We start from the raw sequence: 21,739 nt of genomic DNA on the forward strand, positions 1-21,739 counted from the left end.
ACTTCCCCTTCTCGTTTATTTGTGTCATATAGAAATGAAAGTGTTAGTCTTATTACTCTCTACTTTATCCAATTCTCCAAGTCTATTTTACATGATGTTGACTTCTAATCGTTACTCATACTGATCTTATTTTTTTGTTCCCAGTGTCTCTCCAATGTTGATGTTTCCGCAGTTCAACTAGTAAGTCTTTGATTTTGGTCTGCTTATATTTCAACTTAAGTTCGTTTTTGTCTTTTTTATTCACTGCATTTTTGTCTTTTTAATTCAGTTTACTTTTTGTCCTTTTTCAAGTTTGCGCTCCAATAGTCTCCGCCTCATGCCCACATTTCTTGATTTGTATCGACCTCAGAACTAAAAGTAGCAAAGTGCAAATCATCCATCCTATGAAAGGCAGATCTGTTGATTATTCTTATTTTATACAAACTGTGGTACGTCTATTGTTTCCATTTTGCTTAGGAAAATGTGTGTTATTGTGATTCTACTAGGAAATGACTTTGTGAATGTATGACTTTATTTTGTGAAGCCTACACTTAAGGTTTGTGAATCTTATCACTTTAACTACTTATGTTGACCAAGTTTCACAAAAACAAGCCCTAAGAATCACTGAACAAGGTCTGAGATTCACAAGATAAGGTCTGAGATTCACAAAATTAAGAGCAAAATAGATGATTTTAAACCACTTATGTTGACCAAGTTTCACAAAACAAGCCCTAAGATTCACTGAACAAGGTCTGAGATTCACAAAACAAGGTCCGAGGTTCACTAAAAAAGGAAAAGGGAAAAATAGGGGACTTTGTGAAAGTAGGCCTTTATTTTGTGAATCCTAGATCTTATTTTATGAACCTATGGTCCTTTACCATTTCACTCTAAGTTTTACAAACTAAGATGTATGGTTCAACTGCTGCAATTTCGTAGCTAGTGTCTGTTTTGACAGTATAGTACCTTACATGATTCCTAGATAGTGTGTTGTTGTTGGAGCTTGTTTCCTCCACAAATTAGTGTGATAACATTTGTAAATCTCTTACAGGTTCACAAGGGTATACTTCGTATTTTAATCAGTTGATTAACGATTACCTAATAACGGTTGGCTTGCTAGAAAGTTTGACGTTATTATCATACAGATGGCGGTGATCAACTGGTCCGTAAAGGTCACACCTATAGGATGTGTTTGAGAGATGTGGTTATAGAAATATAATCACATTGATGCCTTATATGACTAAACAGTTAGTCAATGTGTTGATGAGACAATTATTTAATGAAGATTAAATAATATTAGTTGAGACGAATTAACTGTCAATTCGTAAATTGAATATAATAAGTTATATTTAATTAAATGTATGTAATGTTAGCTTGGATGAATTAATCTGTTAATTCGTAATTAAATGTAATCGGTTATATTTAATATCAACAAGATGAATGTGTCATAGTGGTAATAGTGAGGGTACACAAACCAAGAGGTCATGGGTTCGATCCTCACTAGATGACAATTTACACATTTTATACATTTTTGGAAACCGAAATAAGGAATTAAAACTCCTTATTATTTCGGTAATTGGGCCGGAAATTAGAGGATTAAAAATCCACCCTAATCTACCCTAACACACGGTTTAAGAGGGATAGATGGGTGAATTCATTCTAACCAAATTTTTACCCTAACTCAACCTTGCCTCCTCTCATCAGAAAAACACAAAAAAAATTAAAATTAATCTGTTAATTTTGGATCGATTCTAGCATAATCAAAGGGCATATCTCATATCGTCTTGGGTGCAACTGATAGGCGAATATCTACTTTGATATTGTTCTTAGGCCGTATTTGCTAGGACCAAAGGTTATTTCTTAATCCTTTACAATTTTGTTTATGCAATTTATTTTATGACTAGTTTCATCATCATCATAATTCGTTATTGTCCTTAAAATTAAAGGGATGCATACAGGTAAATCCCACAAGTGGTATCAGAGCCAGGTTACGAATTTTAATTTTGATGATTTTCATAAAATTGTTTGTAAACAATAATTAGGGTTTGCGAGAAAAAAAAATATAATCGGCTGGAATTGTTTTTTGAGCCGTGGAATTTTTTTTTTCGTTTCCGTTACTGTTCATGGATGAACAATATTACTAAAAAAAAAATATTTTCTGTTTTTTTTTCCTTTCGGTTTCTCCTGAAAAACCGATTAAAGTTTTTTGCGGCTGTTTTTGTTTATGCCGATTTGAAAAGCATCCGAGAAAAGAAATTTTTTTTCCTGTTACTGTTCACGTGGTTACTGTTAACAAAGGACAATATTAAAAAAAAAAAATTTTTTTTCTCTTGTTTCGGTTTTTACAGATAAAACCATGTACAAAATAAGAAACGGGCTGTTTTTTTTTTGTTTTTGCTGTTATTGCCGAAAAAAAAAAGGCATGTTTTGTTTTTCCTTGGTTTAGCCGAGAAATATAAAAAAAAAGGATTTTGTTTTTATGTTTGTTTTGGCCAATATTAATTATACATTACCTTTACAATGTATGATTAATTGTTGTGAAACGGTTCACAATTTTAAGATACCTAATTATTTTAAAGCAGTTTAAAATATTGATGGATTAAATTCATATTACAAGTTTAATATGAATTAAGGTTGAAATTAATGTGATTAATTGAGGAATTGTCACTTAATTTGTTAATTTAAATAGGTGGTTTGGATAAATTAATCAACATAATTAAGAAATTGTGTCATGTATGTTTAATTTATTTTTAGTTGATGCATTTTTTTGTTGAATGAATCATTGAATGAATTTATTTACGTATTTTTTTGCAATCGGTTGTAATTTGTAATACTTAGTGTGGCCTTAGTCAAATTATGTTTTCGTAATGAAGGAAACATGATTTTTTATGTAATTATGAGATCTCGAATCTCCTTTATTTTTCCTTTAGTTTTGGGTTTTGAAATTAGAATGTAATAAATAGGTTTATTATGTAAATTTTATTTATTGTATTTTTCAAAAGAAGACTAAAGATGGACATTGGAGCTCACTCCCGCTACATGGATCAATATGGAACATCAAGACAAGCTTCGCGGGTCCAAGGATGGATTCCAAACTTGTATTTAATGTTCATTTTGATAGGATAGGCCACACTAGGACTTTTATTGTTTTACGTTTTCATTCATATTGCTTTTCATTCACATGATAGTTTATGCATCATATTCCGCCTAAAACCAAACCACCTACTACTAAAATGCATGAAAATTGACACATATAGGTTGTATGTTAGTTTTCATAGACATACAGATGTCACATGTTTTTTAAGCCATCACCTTAGTTTATTCATTCACGCATGCTAGATATTAGTTCACTTAAAATGAATTAAAACAAATTTGATGGGATCTTCCTCTAAAACGGAAATTGAGACTTGTCTTTATAAGGGCAAACAACTATGAATCCCTTCTTCGTCGGTAGGCATAATATGACCCCTTCTACGCTGGGTAAGTAGTTTGTGTTGACTTAGTTTATCTCAACATTATAGTCCGAAGAGTTTCTCGTGATTATGATGGACTAAAGATAGCATTTACAGAAATTTATCGACAAAGAATTCTAACAGTAGAATTAGCCAAAAGGTTGGCTTATCAATTTACAGATAATTGAGTCTTGGGATCATTTATATAATTCTTAAGGAAGGTCAATTGTATAAATGCATGAGTCTTCGCGTTATAACAGTATTGCATTAGACTCAAATTAAAATCGATGCACATGCTTATTATTTATTCTTCTTTTCGCAGTGTAGAACACGTTTATATTACTGTTACAACAAATGGCTGGAAATAACGAAATCCCAATGCCAAGTGCCACACTTGGACGCGAGTCCTGGCTGAAAGTTTTTATGGACAACATGAATCAGTACACCCGACTGAAGAATGATGGGTCCAACTTTGCGGATCGGGAGGCAAAGACTACGGAATGCCGCCATTTCGTGAAGGCTCAGTCTTGATCGAGCCAATACCGGTAAACCCAGACCCCAATGCAGGAGTCAACGAGTCACTCGCTTATAGTTACTTTGTTATGGAAGCGGTTGCGATAAAGAACGTACTCATCTTTGCAATGGAAACCAATTTGCAGAGACGCTTCAGTGCCCAAGGTGCGAACAAGATTTTCACCACGCTCACTAACGAGTTCTCAAAAGCACCGAGGATCGTTACATATGAGCATACCTGTCGCTTCTTTGATGCGAAACTCCAGAAGGGCCAACCGGTTAGCCCACACATTCTTCACATGATTGAGAATGTCGAGAAGCTGGAGGCTCTTGATTGCAAAATCAGTGAGAGCATTGTCATTGACCGAATGCTTCATTCTCTTCATGATGGTTTTGCCCTTTTCAGGGCGAACTACTACATGAATGACTTAAAGAAAAGTCCTCATGAGCTACACTCACTTCTCGTATAGACCGAGAAGGATATGAAATTGAGTGGGAGCATGAAGCAGGATGTTCTCATGATTTCCAACAAGGGTAAAGGTAAGGGAAAGGCTCATGGCGACCTAGCTATAGGTAAGCCAAAGTTTAAAAAGCCAAGAAACGGTAAGAGTGCGCCTTGTGAGACTAGTGGCTCACAGGGCAAGGCAAAGAGCAAGGGCGGTGACATTGAGTGCCACCATTGTCACAAGACTGGACATTGGAGGAGGAACTGTCCCGTGTACCGTGAGGACATCAAAGCAGGCCGCGTCGTTCCTGTTGGTATGTCATCTTATATTCATATGATTGAGATTAACCATGTAAGTTTCGGAACTTGGGTACTTGATACTGGTTGTGGTTCTCATCTGTGTAATCATTTGCAGGGCCTAAAGAACATCATACCTCTCGAAAAAGGTGATGTGGACCTGCGAGTCGGGAATGGAGCACGAGTTGCTGCTGTCTCGAAGGGAACATATGTAATCCAACTCCCTAGTGATTTTGAGTTATTTTTAAATAACTGTTACTATGTACCCAGTTTGTCTAAGAACATTATTTCTGTTTCCGTCCTTGCTAAAGACGGTTTTGCATTTTCAATAAAGGATAATAGCTGTATTTTCTCTTTCAATGAAATGATTTATGGTAAAGCAGTTTCCATGAATGGAATTTACATCTTAGATCAAACCACAAAAGTATTACACATGAATAATAAGAAATTAAAGGTTGGTGACAAAGATCAAACCTATCTATGGCATTGTCGAATGGGACACATAAATGAGAAACGCGTAAAGAAACTCGTCGATAATGGGACTATTCCCGCATTCGAATTTTCTACATATGGCACGTGTGAATCATGTCTCATTGGCAAAATGACTCGAATTTCCTTCAAAGGTGTTGGAATACGCGCTAGTGACCTATTAGAACTCATACATACTGATGTTTGTGGACCTATGTCAATTACCGCTAGAGATGGCTATAGATATTTTATCACTTTCACGGACGATTTAAGTAGATACGGATATGTCTACTTAATGAAGCATAAAAGTGAGTCCTTTGAGAAATTCAAGGAATACCTGAACAGGGTACAGAACCAACTGGGTAGAAAGGTTAAAGCACTCCGTTCAGATCGGGGTGGCGAATATCTTTCAAATGAGTTTGATAAACACCTTAAAGACTGTGGAATCATTCTACAGTTAACTCCACCTGGAGCACCTCAATTAAATGGTGTGTCCGAACGGAGAAATCGAACCTTACTTGATATGGTTCGATCCATGATGAGTCACACGGTAGTGCCTGATTCATTATGGGGTTTTGCTCTTTTGTCAGCTGCTCTTATACTTAACCGAAGTCCGACTAAAGCTGTCGACAAGACTCCATATGAAATGTGGAAGGGAACGGTCCCTAACTTGTCCTTTATTCGGGTTTGGGGCTGCGAGCCTTATGTCAAGTGGAGACACGAGGATAAGCTCAGCCCGCGATCGGTCAAGACATACTTTATAGTTTATCTAAAAGGAACATTTGGTCATTACTTCTATTCCCCTACCGAACATCGAGTTTTTGTTGCGGCTAGTGCGACGTTCTTAGAGAAAGAATTTCTCGAGAACAAGACGAGTAATAGAACCTTCGAGCTGCCGGAGATTCCAGAACCAACAACCGAGGAACGGATGGAGGAAGTTGTTCCTCCAACTGATGATACGGTTAATATTCCTGAGGAACCTAGGAGGTCGGGTAGAGTCTCTCATCCTCCGGACAGATACATTGGTATGGTCGAGGAGAATGAAGTTTTACTCCTAGAGAGTAATGAACCCGCTACCTATAAAGGTGCTATGGCCTGTTCCGACTCAAAGCTATGGCTCGAAGCCATGCAATCCGAGATGGACTCCATGTATGAGAATAACGTATGGGATCTAGTTGATTTACCTAATAAGGTAAAACCTCTACAGTGCAAATGGCTTTACAAAATAAAGCATTCTGTAGACGCGCAACCAGATACCTATAAGGCACGACTTGTGGCAAAAGGTTTCACTCAAGTGCACGGATTGCATTATGATGAAATTTTTGCACCCGTAGTCATGTTACGTTCCATTCGGATAATCTTAGCTATTGCCGCTTTTCATGATTATGAAATTTGTCAAATGGATGTGAAAACCGCCTTCTTAAACGGTTATTTGGAGGAAGAGTTGTACATGGTGCAACCCGAAGGTTTCATAGATCCTGAACATCCTAAGAAAGTATGCTATCTTAAGCGTTCATTTATGGACTTAAGCAAGCTTCTCGGAGTTGGAATCATCGTTTCGACCAGGTGATAAAAGAGTATGGTTTCACTCGATCGGTCGAGGAACCATGCTTATATATCAAGTCGAGTGGGAGCAAGATTGTATTCTTGATATTTTATGTCGATGACATACTCTTGATTGGGAATGACATTTCTCTCCTATCTTCGGTTAAAGAATGGTTGAAGAACCATTTCCAAATGAAAGATCTGGGTGAGGCACAACGTATATTGGGAATCCGTATCTACCGAGATAGATCACGACGGACGTTATCACTTAGTCAGGAGTCTTATTTGGATAAGATTCTTGATAAGTTCAGCATGACCAACTCCAAGAAGGGGAACCTTCCAATGACGTCTGGGATGCAGTTGAGCAAGTCTCAATCACCCACGACGCCTGAAGGGGTTGAGCGCATGAGTCGTGTTCCTTATGCATCAGCTATAGGATCAATCATGTATGTCATGATATGCACACGTCCAGACGTGGCATATGCATTGAGTATGACGAGTCGGTACCAAAAGAATCCATGTACCTACGGAGGACTAAGGATTGGGTATTGACTTATGGAGGAGATACTAAGCTATGCGCAACCGGCTACGCAGATGCTAGCTTCCAAACGGATCGAGATGATTAGAAATCTCAGTCTAGATTCGTTCTTACTCTTAATGGTGTTGCGGTCAGCTGGAATAGTTCCAAACATGAAGTTGTAGTAGATTCTACTACTGAGCCATTGAAGTATGATAAGCATGTATGGCACGTTATTTCCATGGGAATTAAACGTGTTCCTGAGTTGTAGTACTTGATTCTGGATTTGATACATTATCTTTTTCATATACTATTTATAACTTCATCGTTTTATTATAATATTTGGTTTTCATGTGGATTGTACTGACAACATTGAACGCCACAAAGTGAACTTACTTAAAATGTTTACATTTTGGATTTTAGTTTTTATGTTATTTTGCCTTACTTGGCGCATAATAAGAAGTAAGCTAAAATGAAGCGACGTGTTGAACCAGCTGCTGATTCTACTGAAGTACCTACTGAAGCTACTGAACCACTCTCTGAGCCACCTACAAAAAAGACAAGAATTTACAAAGACAGACTGCCTGTGTTGAGGACTCGGATGTCTCCTACTGGGCTTTACAACTTTCTCAACAATAAGGATAATCCACCATCAGATAAGCAGATTGAAGCTATACAAGAAATGGGATTTGGTTCTCTATTGCATCTTAAAATAGATGTTGTTCCGGGTCACTTGGCGTACTGGCTAGTTTCAAATTATGACCCCATTAAAGGATCGTTGTGTGATGGGAAACTCCTTGTTTTAGAGGAAGATATGCATCTGTGCCTGGGATTGCCAATAGGTCCAAACATTGTCGAAGAAGCAAAAATTGGAGATAAGTGCCCTTCTTATGTGTCTGGTTTGAAAGAGTTCAGAAGTCAATACAAAGGTAGTTCCATTGAGGTCAAATACATTATGCAAAAGCTCTCTACACAAAGAGATGGTGGAGATGATTTCAAACGCACTTTCATCATTTATATCTTCAATGCTCTTTTAGGCGGTGTTGTAGGCAATCAGGCAAGTTTGAGACTTCTTAAAAGTTTGGTAAACACTGAGTTGATCTCCGAATTCAACTGGTGCAATTTTATCAAACATAAATTGGCTTCCCAAGTTGAGTCTTGGCAAAAGGAGGAGTGGTAGACCAAAAAGCTGAAAGAAAATTGGTTTGGTGGACCTATTATGGTCTTGGTTTTTATTTATCTAGACCGATGTGTCTTCAAATCATGCCTTGTTACTCGGTAGTTTCCAACGCTCTCAACTTGGACTAAAGAAGCTATATCCTAGAGACTTAAGGAGGAAGTGAATGACAAAAAATCGGACCATAAAACTTTTGGCAGGGGTTCTATTGAGCCTCCACTGGTCATCACTCAGCATAAGGCACACGCACCTTTGCCTACTATTGAGTTTAGGCAGTCTTCAAAGCCACCGAGTGCACCTTTGCCTACTATTGAGTTTAAGCAGTCTTCAAAGCCAAAAAGTGAACAACAACATTCTGAAGATGAAGAACATACTGATCCTCCAACTGAGTTTATTAATAAACTTGCACTTTCCGCAAATGTGGATCCTCTTCTACCTAATAATTCAGGTAGTACTACTGAGTTTGTTAATAAACTTGCGGTTTCCGCAAAGGTCATGGCTCAAGCTTTCGTGGAGTACAAATATCTTGCTAGCCAAGCTCTGAGCAAACTACCTTCCTCAGCAATAGTTTCTAAACTAGTTGCAGCTGTAGTTGGTATGACAGATGGTTTTAGGTTATCTCAAAAAGACAATAATGAGGAGAGTAATGTACAGGAGAGTGTAGAGGGTAATGTCCAGGAGAGTGTGGAGGGTAATAGTGGAGATAATCTAGCTGAATTGTTGGAGGCATTGGACGTGATGGGTGAAGCTTTGCAACCAATACAGTCACGTCGTTCACCACCAAAACCAGAATGCCAAATCATACCACTTGGTGAACCTTCAACGTCTTGTATTTAAGCTGATGAACAACCTGATAATCTTTTATCTCCCTTTCATAATACTGCTATTGATGATGTCCCTCCCGTCAATGATGATGTCTCTCCCGTCAATGATGAACAACCTGACCATTCTGAGCCCACAGTGGTAGCGGATGATCATGATAATCAAGAACGGTGGGTTGAGTACAATAGGAGGAGAACAAGTGTAAGAGATATGCAAACAAGTTCCAGTGCTATTGATGATGTCCCTTCTGTCAATGAGCCCACTCACCCCACTGTTACTGTTCTAGCTACTCCTGCGACTTCTACTCCTCCTCCTCCTGTGGTAGGGAACAGTGATCCTCCTTCTACACCATCTGCCAGTAAGGAGTTGAGGGCGTGCAACCAAATTATTACATGTTCTAAGAATAGTGAGCCCACTCACCCCACCGTTACTGTTATAGCTACTCCTGAAACTTCTACTCCTCCTCCTCCTGTGGTAGGGACAGTGATCCCCCTTCTACACCAATTGTTTCCGGCCTCAATAAACCATCTCTCAGTAAGGAGTTGAGGGCGTGCGATAAAATTACTACATGTTCTGAGAACCTATCCAAAGAAATAGTACAAAATGATGCACTAGAATGGCCTCGATAAACTGACGTGGAATTGGTGAATTTTGTTCGAAAGAGATCAAAGAAATATAAACAGTAATGTCATATTTTTGCTTTGATTTTTTGATTTTTTTTATTGTAATAAATATATCTACTAATTGCATTTTATCAATAATGAAGTGAGGTTATGGTGTCCACTCCGTGGATGGAAGTCACAAGAGATGCTTTGCATAGCCTTGGACCGCGTGGCCTTATTATGGATCAGGTAAGTAACCTGTTTCATTTTGTTCATGCCACTCAACCTGTTTCATTTTGTTCACGTTTCATAAAATCAGGTCACTCGATGTGTATGTTTCCTAACAAATTTAATTTTGTAGGTCATTGATATGTTTGGAATTAAGTGCACACTCGATAGAACAAATTTACTCTACTTGCCAACAACAATATTTGTCAGTCTCAAATACTTTATATGTTGATATTCAAGTATTTTGCATTCTTAAAGTTGCTTTGTTTCTAAAATTGCGTTCTTGTGACTTGTAGGGTCTTCATCGAGAAAACAACCCCGTTATTTGGGGTCAATACATAAAGGACAGTTACACTCCACTTGCTGGTAGCCATATCGACAAGGTCAGATATTTGTGATGTTTATTTTACTTATTTGTAGGTCATTGATATGTTTGGAAATTGTTTTGTGAATCTTGGAGCTTATTTTGTGAATCTTGGAAATTATTTTGTGAACTTATTTGTGAATCCTGGAACTTATTTTGTTAACTTATTTCATGAATCCTTCACCTTATTTTGTGAATTTATTTTGTGAATCCTGTACCTTATTTTGTGAATCCTGGACCTTATTTTGTGAATCTTGGAGCTTATTTTGTGAACATATTTTGTGAACTTATTTGTGAATCCTGGAACTTATTTTGTGAATCCTGGACCTTATTTTGTGAATCCTTGACCTTATTTTGTTAACGTATTTTATGAATCCTTCACCTTATTTTGTGAACTTATTTTGTGAATCTTGGACCTTATTTTGTGAATCTTGGACCTTATTTTGTGAATCTTGGAGCTTTTTTTGTGAACTTATTTGTGAATCCTGGAACTTATTTCGTGAATCCTGGACCTTGTTTTGTGAATCCTGGACCTTATTTTGTGAACTTATTTTGTGAATCCTAGACCTTGTTTTGTGAATCCTGGACCTTATTTTGTGAATCTTGGAGCTTATTTTGTGAATCTTGGAACTTATTTTGTGAACTTATTTGTGAATCCTGGACCTTATTTTGTGAATCTTGGACCTTATTTTGTGAACTCCTTGAACTTAGTTTGTGAACTTGTTTTGTGAATCCTTGACCTTATTTTCTGAATCCTGTACCTTATTTTCCTTATTATAGCATTAATCTCTTGGTTTGTCTTGTACATTTACTATCTCAGGTTTTTATCCCTTTCCATAGTAACACGCCGCCAGAGCATTGGTGGGCTTGTGTTTGTGATATAAACCAGGGAAAAAATTTCATCCTTGACTCAAGCAGGGATATTAATGTGGATCCTGTCAACAAGCATGCCAAAGAGCTTGTATGAGTTTTTTTTTTCCAAAATATTGTTGTTATTTCCTTTTCTTTTAAAAGTAAACTCCAAAATATATTTTGATCTTGTTATTGCCATTTCTTTTTCAGTTACCTCATGTTTCATCGATTTTGGGAGAGTCATATAAATCTTTGGAGTTCATGCACACGAACGAATTTGTCAATCTCGAAGTCCCTCAACAAACAACATGGTATGTAAGCATGTATCTTTTTCCTTATGTTAACAGATCAATAGTTATTATTTTGAACTTGTTGATTTTAAACCACTTGCTGTTTTTTTTTTGTCTAGTTATGATTGTGGAGTTTTTGTGTTGAAGTGGTTGAGTGCCTTGGACGATGATAGTTTATGGACCAAAAGTGAATATTTTGAGGTAAGTTCATTAGTATACGAAAATAAAGCCTTATCTTGTGAATTTCAGACATTGTTCAGTGAATCTTAGAGCTTGTTTTGTGAAACTTGGTCATTATAAGTGGTTTAAAATCAACAAGTTCTGAGATTCACTGAACAAGGTTTGAGATTCACAAAACAAGGTCTGATATTCACCAAATAAAGATAGGTTGGTTGTCTATATACTTCATTAATATATATCGCTCTTTGCAGAAATTGCCACAATATCGAAAATCGATCATGTTGGAACTACTTAAATGGGATAAAAATACTAAAAAGGTACACTTCATTGTCTTAAAAATGATGTGAAGTTCATTTCTTCATAACTTTTGCGAATATTTCGTAAATAAGTCGATTGTACTTGTTTTTGGTTGTATAGGTGTTTAATTAAAGAAGACAATTGTCTGTGTTGATGGGATGATGTGAAGTCATTGAGTTGAGCAAAAGTGGGTCGAGGCTGTAAAGATTGTTGCCTTCATTAACTCTTGTAAAGATATTTGATAGTTGTAAAGTCATAATAATTTTTCTGGGTCACTTATGTGACTTATGTAGCTAATTTGACATTGAGTTGAGCAATTTGAGATAATTTGACATTGACATTGACATTGAGTTGAGCAAAAGTGGGTCGAGGTTCCTTTAAAGATTGTTGCCTTCATCAACTCTTGTAAAGATAATTGATAGTTGTAAAGTCATAATAAAGAGCAAAATTAAGAGCAAAATAGATGATTTTAAACCACGACCAAGTTTCACATAACAAGGCAAAAGATTCACTGAACAAGGTCTGAGATTCACAAGATAAGGTTTGAGATTCACAAAATTAAGAGCAAAATAGATGATTTTAAACCACGACCAAGTTTCACATAACAAGCCCTGAGATTCACTGAACAAGGTATGAGATTCACAAAATAAGGTCCGAGATTCACAAAATTAAGAGCAAAATAGATGATTTTAAACCACGACCAAGTTTCACATAACAAGCCCTAAGATTCACTGAACAAGGTCTGACATTCACAAGATAAGGTCTGAGATTCACAAAATTAAGAGCAAAATAGATGACTTTAAACCACGACCAAGTTTCACATAACAAGCCCAAAGATTCACTGAACAAAGTCCGAGATTCACAAGATAAGGTCTGAGATTCACAAAATTAAGAGCAAAATAGATGACTTTAAACCACGACCAAGTTTCACATAATAAGCCCTAAGATTCACTGAACAAGGTCTGAGATTCACAAGATAAGGTCTGAGATTCACAAAATAAGGTCTGAAATGATAAAAACACTTGATGCTAGATTCAAGACCAAGTTTCACAATTTTACGTTCCAGTTTCACAAAATAAGGTCCAGGATTCACAACATTGACCAAAATAAAACGAGCTTAAAACTTGTCTTCTTCAATTGTCATCTCTATTCTCGTTGCTTAAGAATACTCCTTTACATCATTCTTCATTCTCGACTTCTTCCCCTTCTTCTTCTTCTTCCGATGTGTCTCCCTATGTGAAGAATCAAACCTTGATTAGATTCGTTTTTTTTAAAAAAAAAAAGAATTAGTAGACAATAGTAGTTGCGTTTTCAATTAGAATTATACATACTTGATTCTCAGGAGGATGCTCTGCAAACTCATTTGGACAATTTCTTTTATCGTGGTGTGACATGCGTTTACACTTAGCACACAACCTTTTCGGTTTTTTTGCCTTCATAATTGCCTTATTCTTGCTGCTCACCATCCTTTTACCACTACCTTTGTTTCTAGAGACTTTAGGTGGTAAGATCTTGATTTCTTTTGGAGCCTTGCAGTTGAGAAGGGCCTCCAATTCTTGTTCTTTGGTCAAAGGCTTTGGGTTTGGCTCCAACTTCTCTCGGAAATCTTTTATTAGCTTGGCAAACTCTCTTATATCTGACTCTTCTTCTTTTCTTTTGAGCATACCAACAGTTGCGTAAATCTCAGACCACACCCGAGACATTCCAAATTTACTATTACTAGTAAGATCATAGTTTTCCAGTAGATTTCCATTCAAATCATAAACCGGGTTTCTGAGTGCATTCTTACTCCACCTACGCAAAATGTATTTCTCAGGTATTTTCTTAAACTTTCACGAGCAAATCCAAATGATGTGGTTGCATAAGATCCCTTTCCTTTCAAACAATTTACATGCACAACGGACATCCATTGTTCTCCTATTGTACTCAACTGCATATCTCTTTCGCTTGTTTGCGTCCTCAACAATTGAAACTTCAAAGTTAGTTACTGGATCTGGTGGGGTGTATCCACAAACACTACACGCATTTACCGAAAATTTAACCTCCTCTTGGAAGTCAAAGAACACTTCATGTGTATAGACCTTCACTGCATGGGCCTCCTAGTTTGACCCGAATAGGGTTTCAGGCATTGAGTTGTGGCTCTGTGCTTCAAGAAGCTTTAGATTGTGCCTTTGTTGGTCCATGGCACTCTCAAATCTCATCCAAAATTCTACGATAGTCCCATATTTATTTTCAAATCTCTTGAAGAAGCTATTCGAACTCTCTGATATTTGTGTGGTTTTTAAAATGTTGCCCATCGGCACATTCCTGAAATAAGCGGGTATCCACTGATCTCGTTCCGCAAACTTGTTAGTCAACCATTTATTTTATTCTAACGAAAACTCGCTAATGACCTTAGCCCAATTCTCTTCAAATTCCTCAGGCTCCAAGTCCTCGCTCCAGATAACATTGTTCAGACGACTTAAGAAATCAGTCTATTTGCAAATTATGCTCCCAACCTTGTCTGTTACTTTCTTTATAATGTGCCACATACAAAAGCGATGTCTTGCTTTTTTGAACACGGCTGCAAGTCACAAAATCCACATTATCTATTGTCAGAGATCTTTGGTCACAAATCAAGCTATAAGATTCACTAAACAAGGTCTCAGATTCACAAGATAAGAGAAATAACAAAATAGGCAATTTCAACAACTTATGACCAAGTTTAAGAATATTAGCTTTGTGTTTTACATAACAAGACCAAAGATTCACTGAACAAGGTCTGAGATTCACAAGATAAGGTCTGAGATTCACAAAATTAAGAGCAAAATAGATAATTTTAAACCACGACCAAGTTTCACATAACAAGCCCTGAGATTCACTGAACAAGGTCTGAGATTCACAAGATAATGTCTGAGATTCACAAAATTAAGAGCAAAATAGATGATTTTAAACCACGACCAAGTTTCACATAACAAGCCCTAAGATTCACTGAACAAGGTCTGACATTCACAAGATAAGGTATGAGATTCACAAAATTAAGAGCAAAATAGATGATTTTAAACCACGACCAAGTTTCACATAACAAGCCAAAAGATTCACCGAACAAGGTCTGAGATTCACAAGAAAAGGTCTGAGATTCACAAAATTAAGAGCAAAATAGATGATTTTAAATCACGACCAAGTTTCACATAACAAGCCCAAAGATTCACTGAACAAGGTCTGAGATTCACAAGATAAGGTCTGAGATTCACAAAATAAGGTCTCAGATTCACAAGATAAGAGAAATAACAAAATAGGCAATTTCAACAACTTATGACCAAGTTTAAGAATATTAGCTCTGTGTTTCACAAATCAAGATCTAAGTTTCACAAAACACGCTCTATGATTCATAAAATAAACTTCAAGATTCACGAATAATGTTCCTAGCTTAACCAAATAAATAACCAGTTTCACAAAAGTAAGATATTTCAAACACACCTGGAACTGCATTTATTATTCCGGCATCTTGGTTACTGATGATGTAATTGGGTTCTTTGCCATCCATTGCTTTCAGGAACTGCTGAAATGCCCAAATAAATGAGTCATCGTCTTCATGATCTAAAAGCACGCATCCAAATGTTATTGACTTTTTGTAATTGTCAATCCCAGTGAAAGGTGCAAATTTCATGTTATATTTGTTCGTTCCATAGGTTGGATCGAATGAAATAGCATCACCAAACAATGCGTAACATCTGATGGAATCCGCATTTGTCCAAAAAATTCTTGTCAAAGCACTGTCAGCATCTGTTTCATATGAAAATACCAACCTTTTTGTTCCTCGGAGGGTTTCTAAATGAGAGATGAACATATATCCATCCTTGCCATTAAGTAGACACTTTACATTCCTTTGAAAATTATTGAACTGCGTAAGGGTAGCTCCAACATTTTCGAAACCCTCTGCTTGTTCCTTGCATAATTTGTATGTTAAACTAGCCCCAACATTTAATCTCGAATTTTGGATAATCAATTCCTTATGATATTCGTTCAGTTGATTTATATTAACAGCAAGTTTCTCAAATTCCCTATTTTTGACAGGCGTCACTGGGTGATTGTGACCCTCACGGAATTGTTCAATCTTGTACATCTTTTCATGGAACATGAATTTTATCATTGCTTCACAACCCCACCTTTTAATTTTAGTTATTCTTGTACCACTTTGCTTATTGGAACTCTCAGCTTCACCGCACCTCCACCCTTTTTCCGTACTGGTTTTAGCAGTTTTTGTTTTTCTATTTGCACTTATTGCACCAGCTTTTGTTTTGTCACCAGTTTCAACGGTTGTTGTTTTTGCATCAGCTTTGGGAGGACGATTTTTCCTGTTATTAAAACCGTGACGATGACAAACCATGCATTTTGTTCGAATAACACCATCTTTAAACCTCTTAGTTGAAGACTTCCTTGCTTCAAACCCACAAGCAATAGCATAAATTTTATAGAACAACATTGCTGACTCTAAGTCCATAAATGTTTTGCCAACCACGGGTGTAAACTTCTCTTCAATCCTACTTATCCATTACTCAGTGCCACCCGGTGTGTAAGTTACCAAAGTAGTAGGTGTGGAAATAGTTGGCATTGTAGGGGTTGTTAAGACAGCAGTAGAACCCTCACCATCCTGACCAGAACCAACATTAGAGCAAGGAACCTCACCATAACCGACACGAGGCGTCACACTATACTGTGAGTTGTTGTTGACATTTGAATCAATACTTAAGAAGATAAAAGGTTCACAAAGTCACATCTCACATTCACAAAACAAGGCTTAAGATTCACTAAATAAGGTATGTGATTCACAAATAAAGTCTGAGGATATTATCTGAGCAAGGAAGAGAGCAGAATAGGTCATTCCTAAAGGGTTCACAAAACGAGCTCTAGGATTCACAAACACAAGGACTGAGATTCACAAGTTCACTTTTTGGTTCAGATTATTAGTTCAGTTTTTAATCTTACCTAGGTTGTATATATTAGTTATTAAGTTTCACAAAATAACCTTCTAGTTTCACAAACTAGGGTCTCTTCTTCACACAAAAAGAAATAAATAAATTGCATCAGTAACGTTTAACAACAGAGATTCACAAAATAAGGCCCAAGATTCACTAAATAAAGGCTGAGATTCACCAAATAAAGTCCGAGATTCACTAAATAAAGTATCAGATTATTAGTTCAAATAATTTTAAAAAATTTTGGTGAGGATTTTTAAGTTTTCTGAATATTACTTATGTTTTATTTAATTATCACACTATCATCATTTGCTAAGATTCACTGAGTAAGGTCTGAGATTCACAAAATAAGGTCTAAGATTCACAAAATAAGTAAAAGAGCAGCAAAGGTGATTCTAACCACTTATGATGACCAAGTTTCACAAAACAAGCTCTAAGATTCACTAAACTAGGTCTGAGATTCACAAAATAAGGTCTGAGATTCACCAAAAAGCAAAATCCACTCAATTCATAAACTCTTATAGTAACAATTCAATCAACTCTTACAGTCACACAATTAGGTCCTAAGATTCACAAATTCAACTCAATTCATAAACTAAACCTTGCAAAAAAACTGAAATAGAATATCGATCCATATATTCCATAATAATCGAGCAGAAATTTTGACAAATGCAAATTGAATTAGAAAACATGAGATTTTACAAAAATTACATAAAAAACGATATACCTGATTCAATAACACTATTATCATCAGTCATTGTGATATCTACAATCTCCATAGCAATTAGAGCTGCAAAATCGTCAAAAACAATTTAGTAAGTAGTACGAAATCGCGAGAAAAAGGAAATCGCTCAAAACATTGGTCAAATTCGAACGTTCTATTTACAAAATCGTTCAATTTGATCAAATTCGAACATGATATCATCAATTTATGAGTGAATTGACAGAATTGTATGAATATACTCAATTTTATTCAAAATTATGAAATTACCTGAAAATTAATCGATTTTTCTTCTGAAATTACATGAATCAACGTTGTTGAATGTTGTTTTGATGAAATCCACGAACAATCGATGAACAAATTGATGAGCTTTGCTGAAGAATTTCCGTTGAACGAACGAGAGCTTGCTTGTTGAAGAATTTTCAGGAAAACAATTTTGTTTGTATAATTTAGAGCGATAGTGTGTAATTAGGTTATTGTATGATTTAATATTTTAGTGAGAGAAAGTATTTTGGGCTAAATGAAAAGATTTGGAATGACCCCTCAATTTTCAGCCCAATGAATAATAGGAAGTTAGTCCATAAATGAAGGATTAATGAAGGAATTTGGTGAGTAGTACCGCCTCGCCATAATTAACTACTCACTGGGATTCGGGCCTCTATATAGATTTAGGATCTGGTGAGAACGATCACTCGGTGAGAACGGTGAGAACGCACTATATACATTATAATATATATATATAAGGTAAATCTTTTTTTTTTTCGCTACACTTCTGACTATCGTAGGTACATTTATTTACCAGAATTCTATATACACTTTTTAATGATGTAGATAATTTTTTTTTTTTACCAAATCTCAGATACACTTTTGACTATCGTAGGTACACTTTTTTTATCTGAATTCTATATACACTTTTCAATAATGTAGATACACTTTTTTTTTTCCCACCAAATCTTAGATACACTTTTGACTATCGTAGATACACTTTTTACCAGAATTCAATATATACATTTTTTAATAATGTAGATACATTTTTTTGTATACTAGGTACACTTTTTAATACTAGGTCTCTATTTTCGATCTCCACCTTTCATTAGTCTGATCCTCACCTCTATTATCCCACCAACACATTAAATCCCACTTTCTCGTGCCTATTCTTCAAAATAGGAGTCAATTTGGGCTTTGAGGGCTCTCAGGATTGATCCCAACACTTCTGGGTACTCTTCTCCGAGATACTCATAGAGGACCGCACCCAAATGACCCATGAGCTGCTCTTCTCCACATTGTTTCATGACCATAATAATTCTCGAAATCAGGTCAGCAGCTTGTTGTCTCACTTTGGCACTCTTGTTGTTCAAACACCACTTGATTATACCACATATTTGGGGAAGATATTGTTTGACACTCTGGCCAAGGGCATTGACCACAGCACCAAATCCATTAAGCATTAAATTTGCATCATCACTTGTTTGCTCTTGGAAAGCATAAAGAATGCCATTGATAAGAAGCTCCTCCAAGCGAGCATCAATATCAGATGCTCCCAAGTTGGTAACCACTTTTTCTATAGGCTTTATAAACATACGCATATACGGTTCACTCTCACCTTTAAGATCCTCAACTACCCTTCCCACAATATCAGCCACACCAACACATTAATCTGTCGCTTGTAACAGCCAATTAGATCTAAGAGTAGTAGCTATTGTGGGGAGGGGAGTGACTTAAGACCTTTCGTGGAGAGATCGCCGACAATGTCAGGCTGTTATGCGTCGTCGATTATGTAGGTCTTTGGTGGTGTGCCGAAATTTTTGCAACTTGTCGGTGGTTGAGGAGGTGGAACTCGAAATTGGAGGAAGGGGAATCGATTTCTGGAGTCTCGAATCAGGGTATTGATGGTGTTCGATGATATTGCCGGAGTTACACCAGCATCAGGGATGTAAGACTATAGTTCGTCGGCGCTGCTGGTCGTCGGCGACAATGGCGAAGGCAGGTGTTGGGTGGTGATGGGGAAGATGAGCGAGGGTTAGGTTTTGTGGAGGGACGGAAATGTTGTTGAGGTTCGCCGGAGTTGCAGGTTGTTGTTGTCAGCGCCGGCGACAGGTGGTAGGTAGTGACGCCATGTGATGAGTAGTGATGGGGAAATTTTAGAGGTGGTTAGGGTTTGAGGAGGGACATAATTGGGGGAGAAATGAAGTTTAGTCGTAGAAGAGGGGCGCGTGGAAGTTTATAACTAAAAGTTGTTCTCACCGTTCTCACCGAATCCTACCTATATATATATATATATATATATATATATATATAGAAGGGTTCTTCTAAGGCCACTACATCTAATAAGTCCCTAAGTCTTTATAAGGACCTTAGGATGGAAGGGATGGAGGGATGAGATTACATCTCAATGGAGGGCTACAAATCTCCCTCCCTAATCTCCTTCCCTAATTGTGTATAACTCTACCTAATTGTGTACAACTCTTCCACCATTCTAATCTCCCAACTCACTTCCTCATTCACTCATCCTCTCTCATTTCTCACATTCACTCTTTCTCTCTCATTTTCTCCCACCCTCTCTAAACAACAAAAAAAACCAAGTTGATACAAAATAAAAACCAAACTAAAACAAAAAAAAACCCAAAAAAACCCCTCCACACACCGACCCACCCACGCCCACGACCACCCCACCACACACCACACCCGACCCAAAACCCGCCAACACCACTGCACCCTCCAACACCCCGACATCAAGAACAACAACCAACAACAACAACAACCCGCCAACAACAACAACAACCCGCCTTTACTCCCCCTTCACTCGGCGACCGGATCTACGCCCACCACCATTCACCTCCTTTTCGCCTCCCACCGTCGCTGACCCAACACCACCCCACCACACACCACACCATACAACAAAGAATAACCAACAACAACCAACAACCCAACAATAACCTGGTCTTCCCTCGCCCCCTCCATTCGCCGCCTCCTCCTTCCCGCCGTTGGTGTTGTCATTGGTATTCATGTCGTTGGTGTCGTTGGGGTTGTCGTTGGTGTTGTCGTTGCAGTTGGTGGTCACCCTCACAACCACAACCAACCCGACATCCCTCTTTCTCTCCCATTTCCCGCCACCTACAGCCACCCTCACGGCCACCCAGACCCACCACTCGACTTCTCTCACCACCTCGACCTAGATCCGTCCATACCTGGACCCAAACCAACCCGCAACCCCTTCAAAAATGAAGCCCTAAACCGGGTCACCAAAGTCCTTATATTCGTTCAAATTTCAAATTTGAAATTTCAGATTTGTTTTTTTTTTTTTTTTTTTTTTTTTTTTTTTTTTTTTTTTTTTTTTAGATTTTAGATTTGCTTTAGGATTTGAGGGTGTTGTTTTTTTGTGATTGTTATTTGGTTTTTTGTTTTATTATTGTTATTATTGTTATTTGGTTTTTAATTTTTGTTGGTTATTGTTATTTGGTTTTTAAATTTTTGTTGGTTATTAATTTTTTGTTGGTTATTGATGGTTGTTATTTAATTTTTTTCAGATTTAATATTTGTTGATTAATTACGATTTTTCATATTTATTTGGTTTTTATAAAAGTTATACTATTTACGACTAAAGTTATACACTTAAAACATTAAAGTTATACATTTTATGACTAAAGTTATACACTTTTTACATTAAAGTTACACTATTAACATCTAAAGTTATACATTGTATAAATTGAAGTTATACAACCATTCAAGTTTGTTTTGTTGGTTTTTTTGTTTGGTTTGGTTTTGGTTTTTTTTTGTTATTTTTTTTTTGTTATTTGTTTTTTTTTTTTTAATTATTGGTTAATTTTTTATTATTGTTATTGAAGTTTTTTTATTGTACTTTTTTGACTTATTGGTTTTTTTAATATCATCTTCTTATGTGTTGTTTCAAATTTGAATTTATTGTTCTAAAGTTATACAATTTTGAACTAAAGTTATACAAATTTGGACTAAAGTTATACAAAAAATGACTGAAGTTATACTCTTATGGAATAAAGTTATACAATTTTGGACTAA

General features: G+C 36.6%; 1 protein-coding gene and 1 pseudogene across 1 annotated transcript; both read right to left on the minus strand.

Annotated features, from left to right (window-relative positions):
• Window positions 1-15,434: 15,434 nt before the first annotated feature.
• LOC141637314 (protein FAR1-RELATED SEQUENCE 5-like) lies at window positions 15,435-16,417 on the minus strand. Its single transcript, XM_074446873.1, has 2 exons — window positions 16,392-16,417; window positions 15,435-16,068 (listed from the first exon to the last, which is right to left on the minus strand). The coding sequence occupies exons 1-2, from the start codon at window positions 16,415-16,417 to the stop codon at window positions 15,435-15,437; spliced, it is 660 nt and encodes a 219-aa protein (XP_074302974.1).
• A 2,438-nt stretch (window positions 16,418-18,855) lies between these two features.
• On the minus strand, window positions 18,856-19,290 carry LOC141637315 (uncharacterized; annotated as a pseudogene).
• Window positions 19,291-21,739: the final 2,449 nt, after the last annotated feature.

Source organism: Silene latifolia, unplaced genomic scaffold (assembly GCF_048544455.1).
Source record: "Silene latifolia isolate original U9 population unplaced genomic scaffold, ASM4854445v1 chrun_scaffold_16, whole genome shotgun sequence".
NCBI lineage: Eukaryota > Viridiplantae > Streptophyta > Magnoliopsida > Caryophyllales > Caryophyllaceae > Silene > Silene latifolia.